Here is an 18129-nt window from a genome sequence, read left to right as displayed (position 1 = left end):
TTTTCATGAAAAGGTAAATATTTCTTGTGGGACGAAGGATATCAGCTACTGAATAGAATGAAGATCAAACTTTGAATAAAGTTACTCTTTAAAGAGAAACTTCGACCAAGAATTGAACGTTATCCCAATCAGTAGCTGATACGTGATACCCCCTTTTACATGAGAAATCTATTCCATTTCACAAACAGACCATCAGGGGGCGCTGTATGATTGATATTGTGGTGAAACCCCTCCCACAAGAAACTCTGAATCTGACTCCTGGCAGTTTCCTGTCTGTGAACCTTGCTGCATTGTGGGAAATACCTGTTTACATCTGTTGCCAACTGCCAAAACAGCAAGAGGCAGCTACATCACCTGCCAGCAGTAAAAATGTCACCATGTAATAAATGTCAGAATGTTAATCAGGTATTTAAAAAAATTATACATAATTATTGTAAAAATTAAGCACTTTTTTTATTACAGTATTTTCACTGGAGTTCCTCTTTAAGTCAAGAGAGCCTACTCTGCATGCTTCTTCTGAGTCTATTAGATGCAGGTGATCAGCAGGACAGCCAGGCAATATGCATAGTTAAAAGTAGATAAATATGACAGCCTCCATATCTCACTTCAGGTGTGCTTTAATATTTATTTTATTTGTTGTATTTTTTTTTTTTTTTTTTACCCGAGAGGGATATATAGAAGGGTATGAGAAATCAGGAGTATTGTAATAGGTCAGGAGAACAGTATTCAGCACCTTCTTCAGTGGCAACAAGCTGAGAACAGTCCATTCTGCAGTACCCAATATTGACCACTAGATGTCACTGCTGTACTGGAGCAAAACGTAGTGAGAATGCTCCGTCCCGATGCTATGGTTACCCTGTTGCCATGGAGGAGACGCAGGGGACCTGTCCTGAACCCAGGCAGTGATCTGCTCTGCTCCCGGGACTGCGTGTGTATAGAGCGGCTGCAGAGGGGCCCGGTACCCGGCCAGTGATCAGGTGTGTATAGAGGATACACGGGAGCCCCATACAGCTCCATACTGGGCCTGTCTGCTGCGTACACCGCACAGCCCATGCAGCGCCATACTGGGCCTGTCTGCTGTATACACTGCACAGCCCATGCAGCTCCATACTGGGCCTGTCTGCTGCATACACCGCACAGCCCGTGCAGCTCCATACTGGGCCTGTCTGCTGCATACACCGCACAGCCCGTGCAGCTCCATACTGGGCCTGTCTGCTGCATACACCGCACAGCCCATGCAGCTCCATACTGGGCCTGTCTGCTGCATACACCGCACAGCCCGTGTAGCTCCATACTGGGCCTGTCTGCTGCATACACCGCACAGCCCGTGCAGCTCCATACTGGGCCTGTCTGCTGTATACACTGCACAGCCCATGCAGCTCCATACTGGGCCTGTCTGCTGCATACACCGCACAGCCCGTGTAGCTCCATACTGGGCCTGTCTGCTGCATACACCGCACAGCCCGTGCAGCTCCATACTGGGCCTGTCTGCTGCATACACCGCACAGCCCATGCAGCTCCATACTGGGCCTGTCTGCTGCATACACCGCACAGCCCGTGCAGCTCCATACTGGGCCTGTCTGCTGCATACACCGCACAGCACATGCTGCTCCATACTGGGCCTGTCTGCTGCGTACACCGCACAGCCCGTGCAGCTCCATACTGGGCCTGTATGCTGTATACACCGCACAGCCCGTGCAGCTCCATACTGGGCCTGTCTGCTGCATACACCGCACAGCCCGTGCAGCTCCATACTGGGCCTGTCTGCTGCATACACCGCACAGCCCGTGCAGCTCCATACTGGGCCTGTCTGCTGCATACACCGCACAGCCCATGCAGCTCCATACTGGGCCTGTCTGCTGCATACACCGCACAGCCCATGCAGCTCCATACTGGGCCTGTCTGCTGCATACACCGCACAGCCCGTGCAGCTCCATACTGGGCCTGTCTGCTGTATACACTGCACAGCCCGTGCAGCTCCATACTGGGCCTGTCTGCTGCATACACCGCACAGCCCATGCAGCTCCATACTGGGCCTGTCTGCTGCATACACCGCACAGCCCATGCAGCTCCATACTGGGCCTGTCTGCTGCATACACCGCACAGCCCGTGCAGCTCCATACTGGGCCTGTCTGCTGCATACACCGCACAGCACATGCTGCTCCATACTGGGCCTGTCTGCTGCGTACACCGCACAGCCCGTGCAGCTCCATACTGGGCCTGTATGCTGTATACACCGCACAGCCCGTGCAGCTCCATACTGGGCCTGTCTGCTGCATACACCGCACAGCCCGTGCAGCTCCATACTGGGCCTGTCTGCTGCATACACCGCACAGCCCGTGCAGCTCCATACTGGGCCTGTCTGCTGCATACACCGCACAGCCCGTGTAGCTCCATACTGGGCCTGTCTGCTGTATACACCGCACAGCCCATGCAGCTCCATACCGGGCCTGTCTGCTGCATACACCGCACAGCCCGTGTAGCTCCATACTGGGCCTGTCTGCTGCATACACCGCACAGCCCGTGCAGCTCCATACTGGGCCTGTCTGCTGCATACACCGCACAGCCCGTGCAGCTCCATACTGGGCCTGTCTGCTGCATACACCGCACAGCCCGTGCAGCTCCATACTGGGCCTGTCTGCTGTATACACTGCACAGCCCGTGCAGGTCCATACTGGGCCTGTCTGCTGCATACACCGCACAGCCCGTGCAGCTCCATACTGGGCCTGTCTGCTGCATACACCGCACAGCCCGTGCAGCTCCATACTGGGCCTGTCTGCTGCATACACCGCACAGCACATGCTGCTCCATACTGGGCCTGTCTGCTGCGTACACCGCACAGCCCGTGCAGCTCCATACTGGGCCTGTATGCTGTATACACCGCACAGCCCGTGCAGCTCCATACTGGGCCTGTCTGCTGCATACACCGCACAGCCCGTGCAGCTCCATACTGGGCCTGTCTGCTGCATACACCGCACAGCCCGTGCAGCTCCATACTGGGCCTGTCTGCTGCATACACCGCACAGCCCATGCAGCTCCATACTGGGCCTGTCTGCTGCATACACCGCACAGCCCGTGCAGCTCCATACTGGGCCTGTCTGCTGCATACACCACACAGCCCGTGCAGCTCCATACTGGGCCTGTCTGCTGCATACACCGCACAGCCCGTGCAGCTCCATACTGGGCCTGTCTGCTGCATACACCGCACAGCCCGTGCAGCTCCATACTGGGCCTGTCTGCTGCGTACACCGCACAGCCCATGCAGCGCCATACTGGGCCTGTCTGCTGCGTACACCGCACAGCCCGTGCAGCTCCATACTGGGCCTGTCTGCTGCGTACGCCGCACAGCCCATGCAGCGCCATACTGGGCCTGTCTGCTGCGTACACCGCACAGCCCATGCAGCTCCATACTGGGCCTGTCTGCTGCATACACCGCACAGCCCGTGCAGCTCCATACTGGGCCTGTCTGCTGCATACACCGCACAGCCCGTGCAGCTCCATACTGGGCCTGTCTGCTGCGTACACCGCACAGCCCGTGCAGCTCCATACTGGGCCTGTCTGCTGCATACACCGCACAGCCCGTGCAGCTCCATACTGGGCCTGTCTGCTGCATACACCGCACAGCCCGTGCAGCTCCATACTGGGCCTGTCTGCTGCATACACCGCACAGCCCGTGCAGCTCCATACTGGGCCTGTCTGCTGTATACACCGCACAGCCCATGCAGCTCCATACTGGGCCTGTCTGCTGCATACACCGCACAGCCCGTGCAGCTCCATACTGGGCCTGTCTGCTGTATACACCGCACAGCCCGTGCAGCTCCATACTGGGCCTGTCTGCTGCATACACCGCACAGCCCGTGCAGCTCCATACTGGGCCTGTCTGCTGCGTACACCGCACAGCCCGTGTAGCTCCATACTGGGCCTGTCTGCTGTATACACCGCACAGCCCGTGCAGCTCCATACTGGGCCTGTCTGCTGCATACACCGGACAGCCCGTGCAGCTCCATACTGGGCCTGTCTGCTGCATACACCGCACAGCCCGTGCAGCTCCATACTGGGCCTGTCTGCTGCGTACACCGCACAGCCCGTGCAGCTCCATACTGGGCCTGTCTGCTGCATACACCGCACAGCCCATGCAGCTCCATACTGGGCCTGTCTGCTGCATACACCGCACAGCTCGTGCAGCTCCATACTGGGCCTGTCTGCTGCATACACCGCACAGCCCGTGCAGCTCCATACTGGGCCTGTCTGCTGCATACACCGCACAGCCCGTGCAGCTCCATACTGGGCCTGTCTGCTGCATACACCGCACAGCCCGTGCAGCTCCATACTGGGCCTGTCTGCTGCGTACACCGCACAGCCCGTGCAGCTCCATAATGGGCCTGTCTGCTGCATACACCGCACAGCCCGTGCAGCTCCATACTGGGTCTGTCTGCTGCGTACACCGCACAGCCCGTGCAGCTCCATACTGGGCCTGTCTGCTGTATACACCGCACAGCCCGTACAGCTCCATACTGGGCCTGTCTGCTGCATACACTGCACAGCCCGTGTAGCTCCATACTGGGCCTGTCTGCTGCATACACTGCACAGCCCGTGTAGCTCCATACTGGGCCTGTCTGCTGCATACACCGCACAGCCCGTATAGCTCCATACTGGGCCTGTCTGCTGTATACACCGCTCAGCCCATGCAGCTCCATACTGGGCCTGTCTGCTGGCTGCTGCATACACCGCACAGCCCATGCAGCTCCATACTGGGCCTGTCTGCTGCATACACCGCGCAGCCCGTACAGCTCCATACTGGGCCTGTCTGCTGCATACACCGCACAGCCCGTGCAGCTCCATACTGGGCCTGTCTGCTGCATACACCGCACAGCCCGTGCAGCTCCATACTGGGCCTGTCTGCTGCATACACCGCACAGCCCGTGCAGCTCCATACTGGGCCTGTCTGCTGCGTACACCGCACAGCCCGTGCAGCTCCATACTGGGCCTGTCTGCTGCATACACCGCACAGCCCGTGCAGCTCCATACTGGGCCTGTCTGCTGCATACACCGCACAGCCCGTGCAGCTCCATACTGGGCCTGTCTGCTGCGTACACCGCACAGCCCGTGCAGCTCCATACTGGGCCTGTCTGCTGCATACACCGCACAGCCCGTGCAGCTCCATACTGGGCCTGTCTGCTGCATACACCGCACAGCCCGTGCAGCTCCATACTGGGCCTGTCTGCTGCATACACCGCACAGCCCGTGCAGCTCCATACTGGGCCTGTCTGCTGCGTACACCGCACAGCCCGTGCAGCTCCATACTGGGCCTGTCTGCTGCATACACTGCACAGCCCGTGTAGCTCCATACTGGGCCTGTCTGCTGCATACACCGCACAGCCCGTATAGCTCCATACTGGGCCTGTCTGCTGTATACACCGCACAGCCCATGCAGCGCCATACTGGGCCTGTCTGCTGCGTACACCGCACAGCCCATGCAGCTCCATACTGGGCCTGTCTGCTGTATACACCGCACAGCCCATGCAGCTCCATACCGGGCCTGTCTGCTGCATACACCGCACAGCCCGTGTAGCTCCATACTGGGCCTGTCTGCTGCATACACCGCACAGCCCGTGCAGCTCCATACTGGGCCTGTCTGCTGCATACACCGCACAGCCCGTGCAGCTCCATACTGGGCCTGTCTGCTGCATACACCGCACAGCCCGTGCAGCTCCATACTGGGCCTGTCTGCTGCGTACACCGCACAGCCCGTGCAGCTCCATACTGGGCCTGTCTGCTGTGTACACCGCACAGCCCGTGCAGCTCCATACTGGGCCTGTCTGCTGCGTACACCGCACAGCCCGTGCAGCTCCATACTGGGCCTGTCTGCTGCATACACCGCACAGCCCGTGCAGCTCCATACTGGGCCTGTCTGCTGCGTACACCGCACAGCCCGTGCAGCTCCATACTGGGCCTGTCTGCTGCGTACACCGCACAGCCCGTGCAGCTCCATACTGGGCCTGTCTGCTGCATACACCGCACAGCCCGTGCAGCTCCATACTGGACCTGTCTGCTGCATACACCGCACAGCTCGTGCAGCTCCATACTGGGCCTGTCTGCTGCATACACCGCACAGCCCGTGCAGCTCCATACTGGGCCTGTCTGCTGCATACACCGCACAGCCCGTGCAGCTCCATACTGGGCCTGTCTGCTGCATACACCGCACAGCCCGTGCAGCTCCATACTGGGCCTGTCTGCTGCGTACACCGCACAGCCCGTGCAGCTCCATACTGGGCCTGTCTGCTGCATACACCGCACAGCCCGTGCAGCTCCATACTGGGCCTGTCTGCTGCGTACACCGCACAGCCCGTGCAGCTCCATACTGGGCCTGTCTGCTGCATACACCGCACAGCCCGTGCAGCTCCATACTGGGCCTGTCTGCTGCATACACCGCACAGCCCGTGCAGCTCCATACTGGGCCTGTCTGCTGCGTACACCGCACAGCCCGTGCAGCTCCATACTGGGCCTGTCTGCTGCATACACCGCACAGCCCGTGCAGCTCCATACTGGACCTGTCTGCTGCATACACCGCACAGCTCGTGCAGCTCCATACTGGGCCTGTCTGCTGCATACACCGCACAGCCCGTGCAGCTCCATACTGGGCCTGTCTGCTGCATACACCGCACAGCCCGTGCAGCTCCATACTGGGCCTGTCTGCTGCATACACCGCACAGCCCGTGCAGCTCCATACTGGGCCTGTCTGCTGCGTACACCGCACAGTTCGTGCAGCTCCATACTGGGCCTGTCTGCTGCATACACCGCACAGCCCGTGCAGCTCCATACTGGGCCTGTCTGCTGCGTACACCGCACAGCCCGTGCAGCTCCATACTGGGCCTGTCTGCTGTATACACCGCACAGCTCCATACTGGGCCTGTCTGCTGCATACACTGCACAGCCCGTGTAGCTCCATACTGGGCCTGTCTGCTGCATACACCGCACAGCCCGTGTAGCTCCATACTGGGCCTGTCTGCTGTATACACCGCACAGCCCATGCAGCGCCATACTGGGCCTGTCTGCTGCGTACACCGCACAGCCCATGCAGCTCCATACTGGGCCTGTCTGCTGTATACACCGCACAGCCCATGCAGCTCCATACCGGGCCTGTCTGCTGCATACACCGCACAGCCCGTGTAGCTCCATACTGGGCCTGTCTGCTGCATACACCGCACAGCCCGTGCAGCTCCATACTGGGCCTGTCTGCTGCATACACCGCACAGCCCGTGCAGCTCCATACTGGGCCTGTCTGCTGCGTACACCGCACAGCCCGTGCAGCTCCATACTGGGCCTGTCTGCTGCGTACACCGCACAGCCCGTGCAGCTCCATACTGGGCCTGTCTGCTGCGTACACCGCACAGCCCGTGCAGCTCCATACTGGGCCTGTCTGCTGCGTACACCGCACAGCCCGTGCAGCTCCATACTGGGCCTGTCTGCTGCATACACCGCGCAGCCCGTACAGCTCCATACTGGGCCTGTCTGCTGCATACACCGCACAGCCCGTGCAGCTCCATACTGGGCCTGTCTGCTGCATACACCGCACAGCCCGTGCAGCTCCATACTGGGCCTGTCAGCTGCATACACCGCACAGCCCGTGCAGCTCCATACTGGGCCTGTCTGCTGCATACACCGCACAGCCCGTGCAGCTCCATACTGGGCCTGTCTGCTGCATACACCGCACAGCCCGTGCAGCTCCATACTGGGCCTGTCTGCTGCATACACCGCACAGCCCGTGCAGCTCCATACTAGGCCTGTCTGCTGCATACACCGCACGGCCCGTGCAGCTCCATACTGGGCCTGTCTGCTGCATACACCGCACAGCCCGTGCAGCTCCATACTGGGCCTGTCTGCTGCATACACCGCACGGCCTGTGCAGCTCCATACTGGGCCTGTCTGCTGCATACACCGCACAGCCCGTGCAGCTCCATACTGGGCCTGTTTGCTGCATACACCGCACAGCTCGTGCAGCTCCATACTGGCCTGTCTGCTGCATACACCGCACAGCCCGTGTAGCTCCATACTGGGCCTGTCTGCTGCATACACCGCACAGCCCGTGCAGCTCCATACTGGGCCTGTCTGCTGTATACACCGCACAGCCCGTGCAGCTCTATACTGGGCCTGTGTGCTGCATACACCGCACAGCCCGTGCAGCTCCATACTGGGCCTGTCTGCTGCGTACACCGCACAGCCCGTGCAGCTCCATACTGGGCCTGTTTGCTGCATACACCGCACAGCTCGTGCAGCTCCATACTGGGCCTGTCTGCTGCATACACCGCACAGCCCGTGCAGCTCCATACTGGGCCTGTCTGCTGCATACACCGCACAGCCCGTGCAGCTCCATACTGGGCCTGTCTGCTGTATACACCGCACAGCCCATGCAGCTCCATACTGGGCCTGTCTGCTGCATACACCGCACAGCCCGTGCAGCTCCATACTGGGCCTGTCTGCTGTATACACCGCACAGCCCGTGCAGCTCCATACTGGGCCTGTCTGCTGCATACACCGCACAGCCCGTGCAGCTCCATACTGGGCCTGTCTTCTGCGTACACCGCACAGCCCGTGTAGCTCCATACTGGGCCTGTCTGCTGTATACACCACACAGCCCGTGCAGCTCCATACTGGGCCTGTCTGCTGTATACACCGCACAGCACAAGCAGCTCCATACTGGGCCTGTCTGCTGCATACACCGCACAGCCCGTGTAGCTCCATACTGGGCCTGTCTGCTGTATACACCGCACAGCCCGTGCAGCTCCATACTGGGCCTGTCTGCTGTATACACAGCACAGCCCATGCAGCTCCATACTGGGCCTGTCTGCTGTATACACCGCACAGCCCATGCAGCTCCATACTGGGCCTGTCTGCTGCATACACCGCACAGCCCGTGTAGCTCCATACTGGGCCTGTCTGCTGTATACACCGCACAGCCCGTGCAGCTCCATACTGGGCCTGTCTGCTGTATACACTGCACAGCCCGTGTAGCTCCATACTGGGCCTGTCTGCTGTATACACCGCACAGCCCGTGCAGCTCCATACTGGGCCTGTCTGCTGCATACACTGCACAGCCCGTGTAGCTCCATAATGAGCCTGTCTGCTGTGTTCACTGCTCAGCTTGACATATATACATACATTATATTATATACATTAGAGGAGAGAGCTGCCAGTGGCATAGCAATAGGGGTTGCAGAGGTAGCGACCGCATCTGGGCCCTTGGGCCAAAGGGGCCCACCCTCAACCACAGTATTGGCTCTCTATTGGTCCTGTGCTGGTAATAATCACGTCTATAGGTGCTTTTATGAGCAGTAATCATTAATGAGCTGTTCCCCATCCCCTTCTTGCACCTCTGACACTGTAATTGCCATTGGCAGGTTTTGGTGTGCCGTACCAATTGTTATGTATAGAGCGTTTGGCGGGGCCCAATGTAAACCTTGCACCAGGGCCCACAGCTCTCTAGCTACGTAACTGAGAGCTGCATCCCCAGCCCTGTCAGCCAGCCGGGGTCCCACTACCACCATCTGCACCATACTGCAGAGAGAAGGGGTCCGACAAAATTCTTCTAGAATTGTCTCCAGCACCGAAGCTTCAGCCATTTTTTGGAGACCACAATAGTAAGGGCCTCGGACCCACCAGAGCGTTTTTGGATCGACGACAATCACCAGTGATTAAAAAAAAAAAACGCTTTGCAGATGTACTTAAATGGTAGGGAACCCACTAGTGAGATTGCGATTAGGGTTAATCACAATCGCAGGACATGCGGCATTTGGGACGTGTTTGCGTGTCAATGCTAAATATAGAAACGCTGCAAAATCTCTTTGAAAAGCGAATTTGCAGCGATCTGGGGGGCCGAGCGTTTTGAGTTTAGTTTTTACATAAAGTTAATTATACTTACTGAGTGTCCCGATGTCCAGCCTCTGACCATAGCCACACCTCCTAGCAGAAGAGGCCACAGGTCTCTGATTGGTTATAGAGAAGCAGCTATGACCTCTTCCGTCATGGGGCAGGGCTATGGACGGACGCCGGACATTGAAACGCCTGGTAAAACAAAAACGCCAATCGGAAGCGCTGTATAGTTTACTGTATAACACTTCAAATCAGAGCAGTCGGCCTAGTGGGTTGCAGCCCTAAAAGCCCATCACTACACCATCAACCAACCAATGTTCTTCCTATCTATCACAACCAACAAGAAGATCCAAATTTTGGTTCGATGAAAATCCAATCAGACGGCTGTTTTTATAATTGTTCGTAATAGATTGTGCCCATCAACTGAGATTATTTACAACCAATCCAATCAGAATTTCTGATCGCTCAAACGATTTTTTACGGGAAATTGGACCGTTAGTGGCCACATCTGCTCACTCTACTGCCTAGAGACGACCTGAAATGTACATATGGATTGATGGGTATGATAAGATCGTCAGCTCAGCAATAGTGCTGCAGGTGATTGGTCCATTTCCAGGGCTGTGTAGTCTGTACAAAAATCACCCGACTCCTCAGTTTATGAAACCAACAACTCCAGGTACCCTAAATGGCTCCGACTCCGACTCTACAGCCCTGCGACATACAATTAGAATCAGATTAGCATAAGCTTGGAATTGCCAGCTTCTCATTGGCCACCTGTAGCCGTAACCGCTGACTGTTGTTTTTCAGGCTCGCTGACAGCATGGAGTCCGCTTTCACGCCAATCCCGGAGACCCTGGAACCGCCGACAGGGAAGAGTGCCAGCGCCGAGGCTCTGGACTTACTATCCAGCATAGGTGATGTTTCATCTACACCTTTCCAGCTAATTAAAGGATACCCGAACTGACATGTGACATGATGCGATAGACATGGGGATGTACAGCGCCCTGCACACTAATAACTATGCTGTGTTCCTTTTTTTCTTTCTCGCCTGAAAGAGTTAAATATCAGGTATGTAAGTGGCTGACTCAGACAGGAAGTGACTACAGTGTGACCCTCGCTGATAAGATATTCCCTTTTTTATCTCTTTCTTGCTCTCAGAAGCCATTTTCTGCTAGGAAAGTGTTTTATTGTTGGAATTTCTTATCAGTGAGGGTAACACTGTAGTCACTTCCTGTCTCAGTCAGGACTGAGTCAGCCACTTATATACCTGATATTTAACTCTTTCAAGCAGAGAAAGAAGAAAAGGAACACAGTATAGTTACTGTATTTGTGTGTTTGGCACTGTACATACCCATGTCTATTTCATGTCACATGTCACTTTGGGTATCCTTTAAGGGCTCATTCACACTCGAGCACTTTGCGCCCGAGATTCGTGCTTTGCTGCTGATCGCCGGCGATCTCCAAAGTGTTGCTGCACAAGTAATCCTATGGGATTTCTCTAACTGCTCGATTGTGCCCATTTGGGATTATCATGCAGCGTTTTCCAGGCAATTGCATCACGATTTCCAGTCACTGGAATGAGAGTCACTAATCACAATCGCAAGAAAATCGCAGAATAGCGCAGTGCAAAATTGCAAGTCCTAGGCAGTAGTGATTTTGCGTTCTCGAGTGTAAACGGGGCCTTAGGGTCCCTTTCTACTGCCAGCATTTTTCATTCGATAGCCCAAAACACTAGGTGCAGTGACACTAATGGAAACCTGCGGTAACGTTTCCATTAGTGCAATCCTTTCCCGACGCGATATTCTTCTGAGCGCAATTGCCGATCTGCATTTTTCGCCTGATTGAGCTCTTACAGTCTGCAGCGCGATCGCAGCTGAATCGTGGTAGTGGAAACCAGGAAGAAGTGCAAGTATGATTGCAATCATGTTTCTTAGTGGAAAATAGTCCTTAGATCTCATTCACATTTCCATAAAAAATGTTCCATCAACCAGACCAGAACGAAACGCACCCCAACTGATTCTATACAAAGCAACAGGATCTGGCCACATTAGGCCATTCGGTCCATTCCAACAAGCGGAACACAAGTACGGCCCGGTCCTGTACAACTTTTGCAGATCGGCCAGACAAAGCATCCGTTGTCACCTGGCTGGTTGCCGCAAATTTCACTTTTTTTTACTCCTCCGCCACTGCTGCCACCTCCGCTCGGTCCACTGCACGGGAGAAGCGGCGGTAAACAGATCAACAGACCAATGAGAATCCTCCATGGTTTGAAGATTCTCACTGGTCTTCTGCCATCCAATGGATAACCTCAATGCTTCTGCTGGGGCTCAAGTCCATAAACCGGCGCTTCTCCTGTGCAGTGGACCCAAACGTGACCCAGCCCGCCCCGCAAGCGCAACGCAATCACTCCATACACCTTTCAGTCTGCAGCCCGATCGCCGCTGAATCACGGTAGCAGAAACTAGGAAGAAACGGGAGTACGATTGCGATCACGTTTCTTAGTGGAAAAGGGTCCTTAGACCTCGTTCCCAATTGCCATAAAAAAATGTTCAATCTAGCAGAATGGAATGGAATGGACCCCATCTGATCCTATACAAAGCAACAGGATCTGGCCCACATTAGGCCACTCCTCACCTAACTGTTGTCTTCCTCCAGAACCCAACGATCTGTCTCTCTGTCTCTTCGCCGAGTCCTTACAGACGGTGTCAGAGTCGGGGACGGAGGTCGGCACATTTACTGTCAGCGTCCAGCCTGCTTACTACCAACAGGAAGGGGAAGAGGAGGAGAAATGCTTCCTAGTCCACGCCAGCAGCCACGGCACAGTAGATGATGTACCCTGTGGAACCTCCATAGTTGGTCAGTATCTCATTATTACTTTCTAACACAGCAGCTAGCGTTAAAGTGAATCTGAAGCCCCCCCCCCAAAAAAAAACACGATACCTAGGGAGAAGGAAGGCTCTGGTTCCTATAGAGCTTTCCCTTTCCGCTCCTCATTCCCTTGGTTCCCTGCAGGCTCCTCCGTTTAAATCTCCCGCCGCGGGAGGCTTCAGCAGTCTTCGGGAGCCCGAGTGCTCCCAAAGACGAGCGGCTCTGTACTGTGCATGTGCGAGTGTGTAATAAAGGACGCTTGTGCATGCGCAGTACGAGGCGGCCCGTCTTCAGAAGCCCCAGTGGTTCCAAAGAGTTCGAAAGCCCAGCCAAAGCGGAAGAGAGAAGTCAGACTGCTAGCGGGGAGCCTGCGGCAGAACGAGGGAACAAGGAGAGGAACGGGAACGCTCTATAAGACCCAGAACCTTCCCTCTCCTTAGGTAAGTATCTTTTTTTTCTTTTTTTAATTTCTGGCTTCAGACTCCCTTTAAAGTGTAACTGTCGGGCATAAAATAAAAAATCAATTCTTTATTTTTATCTGGTAAACAAGTAATAAGGATGCTAATCAGGCAATCCAAAAGTTGAAATCACTATTACTTTTCTTGTTGATAAATGATCATTCCCCAGTTTACCTGACTCTTATTTGGTACAGACAAAGGAAGTTGCAGGGCATGCTGGGCTGTCCTTTTTTGCTTCTTTACTTCCCCTCAGACTTAACTAATGCAGCCTGATTGGCTGAAGCCTCTTTCCCGCCTGTTTTCCCCTCCCACACCTCTGTTCCTCTCTGATTGGCCAAAATTTCTACGGCTGAAACAAAGCAGTTTCTATAGTGAAGGGTGGGCAAATCAGGCAGAGGAGACTAAGGGTGGATATTACATCACGACTGGCTTTAAAAGAGCCACAGTAAATATGGCCACTGCCTAGAATAGGTTTCTCTACTTTTCCTTTATAAAATTCACAGGAATCATAACATGGACAGTGTAATGCATATGTTATGTAAGTAGAGCAAGTATTTATCTACTTATATATTTGGTTTTTTTCCTGAGATAGTATGGCTGACAGCTCCTCTTTAAAGAGACTCTGAAGTGAATGAACTAACATGTGATTACTATAAATCACCTTACATAGTGCTAAACCGCCACTATCCCGCGGCAAAACGAGGGGGTTTTACCCCCCAAATCCCTCCTGCAAAATCCACGACTTTCTTGGTCAGCTATGAGCTGTAGCTCTGCCTCTCAGCACGTCAATCGCCACGTGGATCTCCGCCTCTCCCCGCCCCTCTCTGTGAAGGAAGACTGAGAGGGGCGGGGAGAGGCGGTGATCTGCCAGGATTGATGCGCTGAGAGGCAGAGCTACAGCTGAAAGCTCTGCCTCTTCAGGAAGCGCTCTTCAGGCACCACGGAGGGGATTTGGGGGGTAAAAAACCCTCTTTTTGCCACGGGATAGCGGCGGTTTAGCACTATGTAAGGTGCCTTATAGTAATCACATGCTAGTTCATTCACTTCAGTCTCTCTTTAAAGTACACCTGAAGTGAGAGGGATATGGAGGCTGCCAAATGTGTTTCTTTTTAAACAATACCAGTTGCCTGGCAGCCCTGATAATCTTTCATGCAGCAGTAGTCTGTGAATCACACCAGAAACAAGCATGCAGCTAATCCAGTCATACTTCAGTCAGGGCTAGTGCACACCAAGAGTGGTTATGAGCGTTTTTTAGAATGTTTTCGGGGGGGAAACCACTTGGTTAATGTTCGTCAATAGGATGGAGCACACCAGAGCGGCTTGTTTTTCCCCCAAACGCAAACTTGGGGGCTGAAGCATGTTTTAGATTTCCGAGGCGTTTCTGTCTCAATGTTAAGTAAAGGAAAGTGGAAAACAGCTCTGAAAAACACTAGATCAGAGCGGTTTTCCAGGCGTTTTTGTTACAGTAGTTGTTCAGTTACAGCTTTACTGTAACAAAATATATGAAATCTGCTACACAAAAACACTCCAAAAAACGCTAGGCCTGTTCACACTTAAAATCGCAAAACGCCGGCGATTTGCGGGAGTGATTTTCCCACGATTAGCGCGGAACAATCACTGGACACTGCGGCGGTTTTGGAGCGATCGCGATTAGCGTGCTATAATCACGATCGCAAATCGCAGAATGCTCGTCGCCGGCAAACCGCTGCATGCAGCGCGGTTGCGGTTATCGCTAACCGCAACCGCGGCAGTGAGAACACTGCCACTCGCTACATTGTGTTGCGGTTCTTGCAGAACCGCTAGTGGTTTGCCGTGAGCGGGAATCGTGCGATTCCCGCTCAGGTGTGAACGAGCCCTAAACATGCCTAGAATCGCTCTGCAAAACCTCTTCAAAAACCTCTAGCGTTTGCAGGTCCGCTAGCGGTTTTTGCTGTACAGCAAATTAGAGCACCTGATCTGCATTCTTGTTCAAGGTCTATGGCTAAGAGGATTAGGCAGCAATCACACTTGAGTCTGCAGAAAACAGCTGCAGATCTTTCTGTTATCAAACTGAACACACTTAAAGCCAAAGGCTGCCATACACTGGTCGATTGCCACCAGATCGACCAACAGATAGATCCCTCTCTGATCAAATCTGATCACAGAGGGATCTAATGGCTGCCCATACACTGCACACAGATTTTATTTTTCATCGATTTCAGCATGAAACCGATTCACAACCTGTGGAACTGCCGCTGTCTCGCCACCCCAGCTCCCCTGGCCAGCCGCAATACATCACCTGTCCGGCCGGGGCGAGTCGTCGGGTCCCGCAGTCTCTCACTTCTTTCAATGTCCTCCATCTGCTTTACTGTTTCTCGCTCTACTGTTCACAGGACGGGACAGGAAGTGAAGACGGAGAGGACGCCGGAAGAAGTGAGAGACTGCGGGGACTCGCGCCGGCGAACAAGTGATGTATTTCTGCGTTGGTCTTCGCCGTATCGAACACCGCTAATGACGCACTCTCGACCCGCTGGCGATCGAGCTAAATTTTCCACCTGGACAGATCCATTGATTTTGGGTAGAAATCAGTCCATTTGCGTTACCGATTTCACAGCAGATTCGATCACAATGATAGAATCAGCTGTATTTCGAAGGGAAATCGTTTCAGTGTATGGGTACCTTAAGCTCTCATACAGCAGCTGGATAATCTTCAGTCATTGTGCATGAGACTAGTGTGTGTACTGCAGCTCCACAAGGTCATGTAGCGATGTGGTGTGCACTGTGGCTGCTCACAGGTCACTCTGCTCGGTGGACCTCTGACAGATACTCTCCTGACTCTGTACATGTGATGTGTTTGCTTCTGTTCCAGCTTATCTCACTCCAAGGCTGGAGACTCTGGAGCAGCATCTGCACGAGTACATCAAGGTAAGAGCAGCTGGAGACAGAGGTGGGTTGGGGAGCAGATGACAATATATGCATTACGTCCTCCTCATGTCTGTGCGGGTTTCCTCAAGACACTCAGGCCCGGTGCTACAATGCAGGCAATGGGGGCAATTGGCTGGTTGCCAGAAGGGGAATACCACAGAATAACGTGGTATTCCCTGAAGGCCTGTTTTTGGCAGTGCGGGGGGCGCGCCGCAACTCTTACGCCAATTTATAGTATGAAGCCGGCCTCAGAGTTTGCCCTCATGAAATTGCGGCGGCCTCCGTTATTAAAGGGACCCTAAGCAGTAGAAATAAACGAAATCTGTACTTACCTGGGGCTTCCTGCAGCCCATCGTAGGCCGCAAGGTCCTCCAGCATCCTCCTGGCTCCTTTCTCGGTCCGCTGCAGACTTCACTACCGTCGACACCCATGCCGAGTGTCGGCTCGACACTTCCTTACCGGGGACGGTCTGGCGGCCAGCGTGGCAGTCCTGCGCATGCGCTGTTTTCTAACGCTAAACCATGCATGCACAGGACTGTCGCGCCGGCTGCCGTGATGACGCATAGCGGCAGCGTTAAGGAAGTGTCGGGCCGATACAGCTTTCATTTATTTCTACTGCTCAGTGTCCCTTTAACCACTTGCAGATCCTTGCATCCTGTGTATATACATCCCTGAAAGCTTCACTTCAGAATCAGCGTCGTATGTGTTCCCAAAATTCCTGGTAATGATCGATCACCGGCATCAGTAAGAAGTCAGTGATCATTCATAAAAGTAAAAAGCACACACATACCCCCTTCCTGTGTACTGTACTCAATACACATGTTACCAATGATATTTTACAGGTTAAATCTCATTCTCTGGACAAGAAAAGTCACATGAAGAAACGAGGGGGGATCCTGGAGATCAGTAGAGTCATCACAGAGGGGGAGGTAAGTTACAGGAAATGCTGGTGGCAGCACGGGGATCCTGGGATCAGTTCCTGGTAAGGGCGATATTTATTGACTTAAACCCGAAGTAAGAGGGATATGGAGGATGCCATGTTTATTTCCTTTTTAAACACTTAAAGGGAACCAGAGACGAAGCACCCTCATGTATTTTACCCTATATATCAGTGGGAACATTAGAGAAAACACCTACCCTGCTCTCTGTTTCATCCTTCACTGCTCAGCCTGCTTGTTATCAGCCCTGATAAAATCCCAGAGAGAGCATTCAGTCTGGCTTTGCTCAGGAATCATTATAGCTGAGTCTGTCTTCTCTGATGTCTTTTCAAGCCCAAGCCTGCCCCCTTGTGGCTCTGCTATAATTACTCAGCTATAATGATTCCTGAGCAAAGCCAGATTGAATGCTCAGTCTGGGCTGCTAACAAGCAGGCTGAGCAGTGAAGAATGAAGGGCATGTGTTTTCTCTAATGTCCCCATTGATATATATAGTAAAATACATGAGGGTGCTCCATCTCTGGTTCCCTTTAAAGACCACAGGCTTACACCCCCCTAGGAGTGACCAGGCTATATTTTACAATGCAGTGCTCTGCAGCTATAAAGGCTCGCTGTAGAGCTATACAACTGAGCACACAAATGAACTCCCAGCCAAACCCCTCCCCTTTTTTATTATTTAAATTCGGGGCGATCCAGTTTTTTTCTTTTAACAGCCTGCTAGACGCGGGCTAGCAGGCTCTTTTCGGAGCTCCGTAACTAAAGCGGATCTCCGCCACCAGGACTTGACGCCAATCGGCGTTACTCAGCCCTGGGGGAGCCACCTTGCGGTCACCGATAGGCGTTAGGCAATACCAGTTACCTGGCAGCCCTGCTGTTCTTTCATGTATCAGTAGTGTCTGAATCGCATGCCAGAAACAAGCATGCAGCTATTCCAGTCACACTTCAGTCTGGAACACCTGATCTGCTACCTTCTTGTTCAGGGTCTACGGCTAAAAGTAATAGAGGCAGAGGACCATCAGGTCAGCCAGGCAATCTGCATTGTTTAAAAGGGAATAACTATGTCAGCCTCCATATCCCTCTCCCCTCAGGTTCCC

General features: G+C 54.0%; 1 protein-coding gene across 1 annotated transcript in view; it reads left to right on the top strand.

Moving 5' to 3' along the window:
• The first annotated feature begins 845 nt into the window (after nt 1-845).
• Nucleotides 846-18129, top strand: part of CATIP (ciliogenesis associated TTC17 interacting protein) — a 30919-nt gene continuing 13635 nt past the window's right edge. Inside the window, exons 1-5 of the mRNA XM_068247108.1 lie at nt 846-977; nt 10678-10784; nt 12526-12726; nt 16045-16100; nt 16943-17029. Coding sequence (XP_068103209.1) covers nt 10691-10784; nt 12526-12726; nt 16045-16100; nt 16943-17029 — 438 coding nt within the window. The 5' untranslated portion in view covers nt 846-977; nt 10678-10690. The remainder of the gene's footprint in view (nt 978-10677; nt 10785-12525; nt 12727-16044; nt 16101-16942; nt 17030-18129) is intronic.

Source organism: Hyperolius riggenbachi, chromosome 7 (assembly GCF_040937935.1).
Source record: "Hyperolius riggenbachi isolate aHypRig1 chromosome 7, aHypRig1.pri, whole genome shotgun sequence".
Lineage (NCBI taxonomy): Eukaryota > Metazoa > Chordata > Amphibia > Anura > Hyperoliidae > Hyperolius > Hyperolius riggenbachi.
This window is presented reverse-complemented; position numbering and strand designations above follow the sequence as displayed.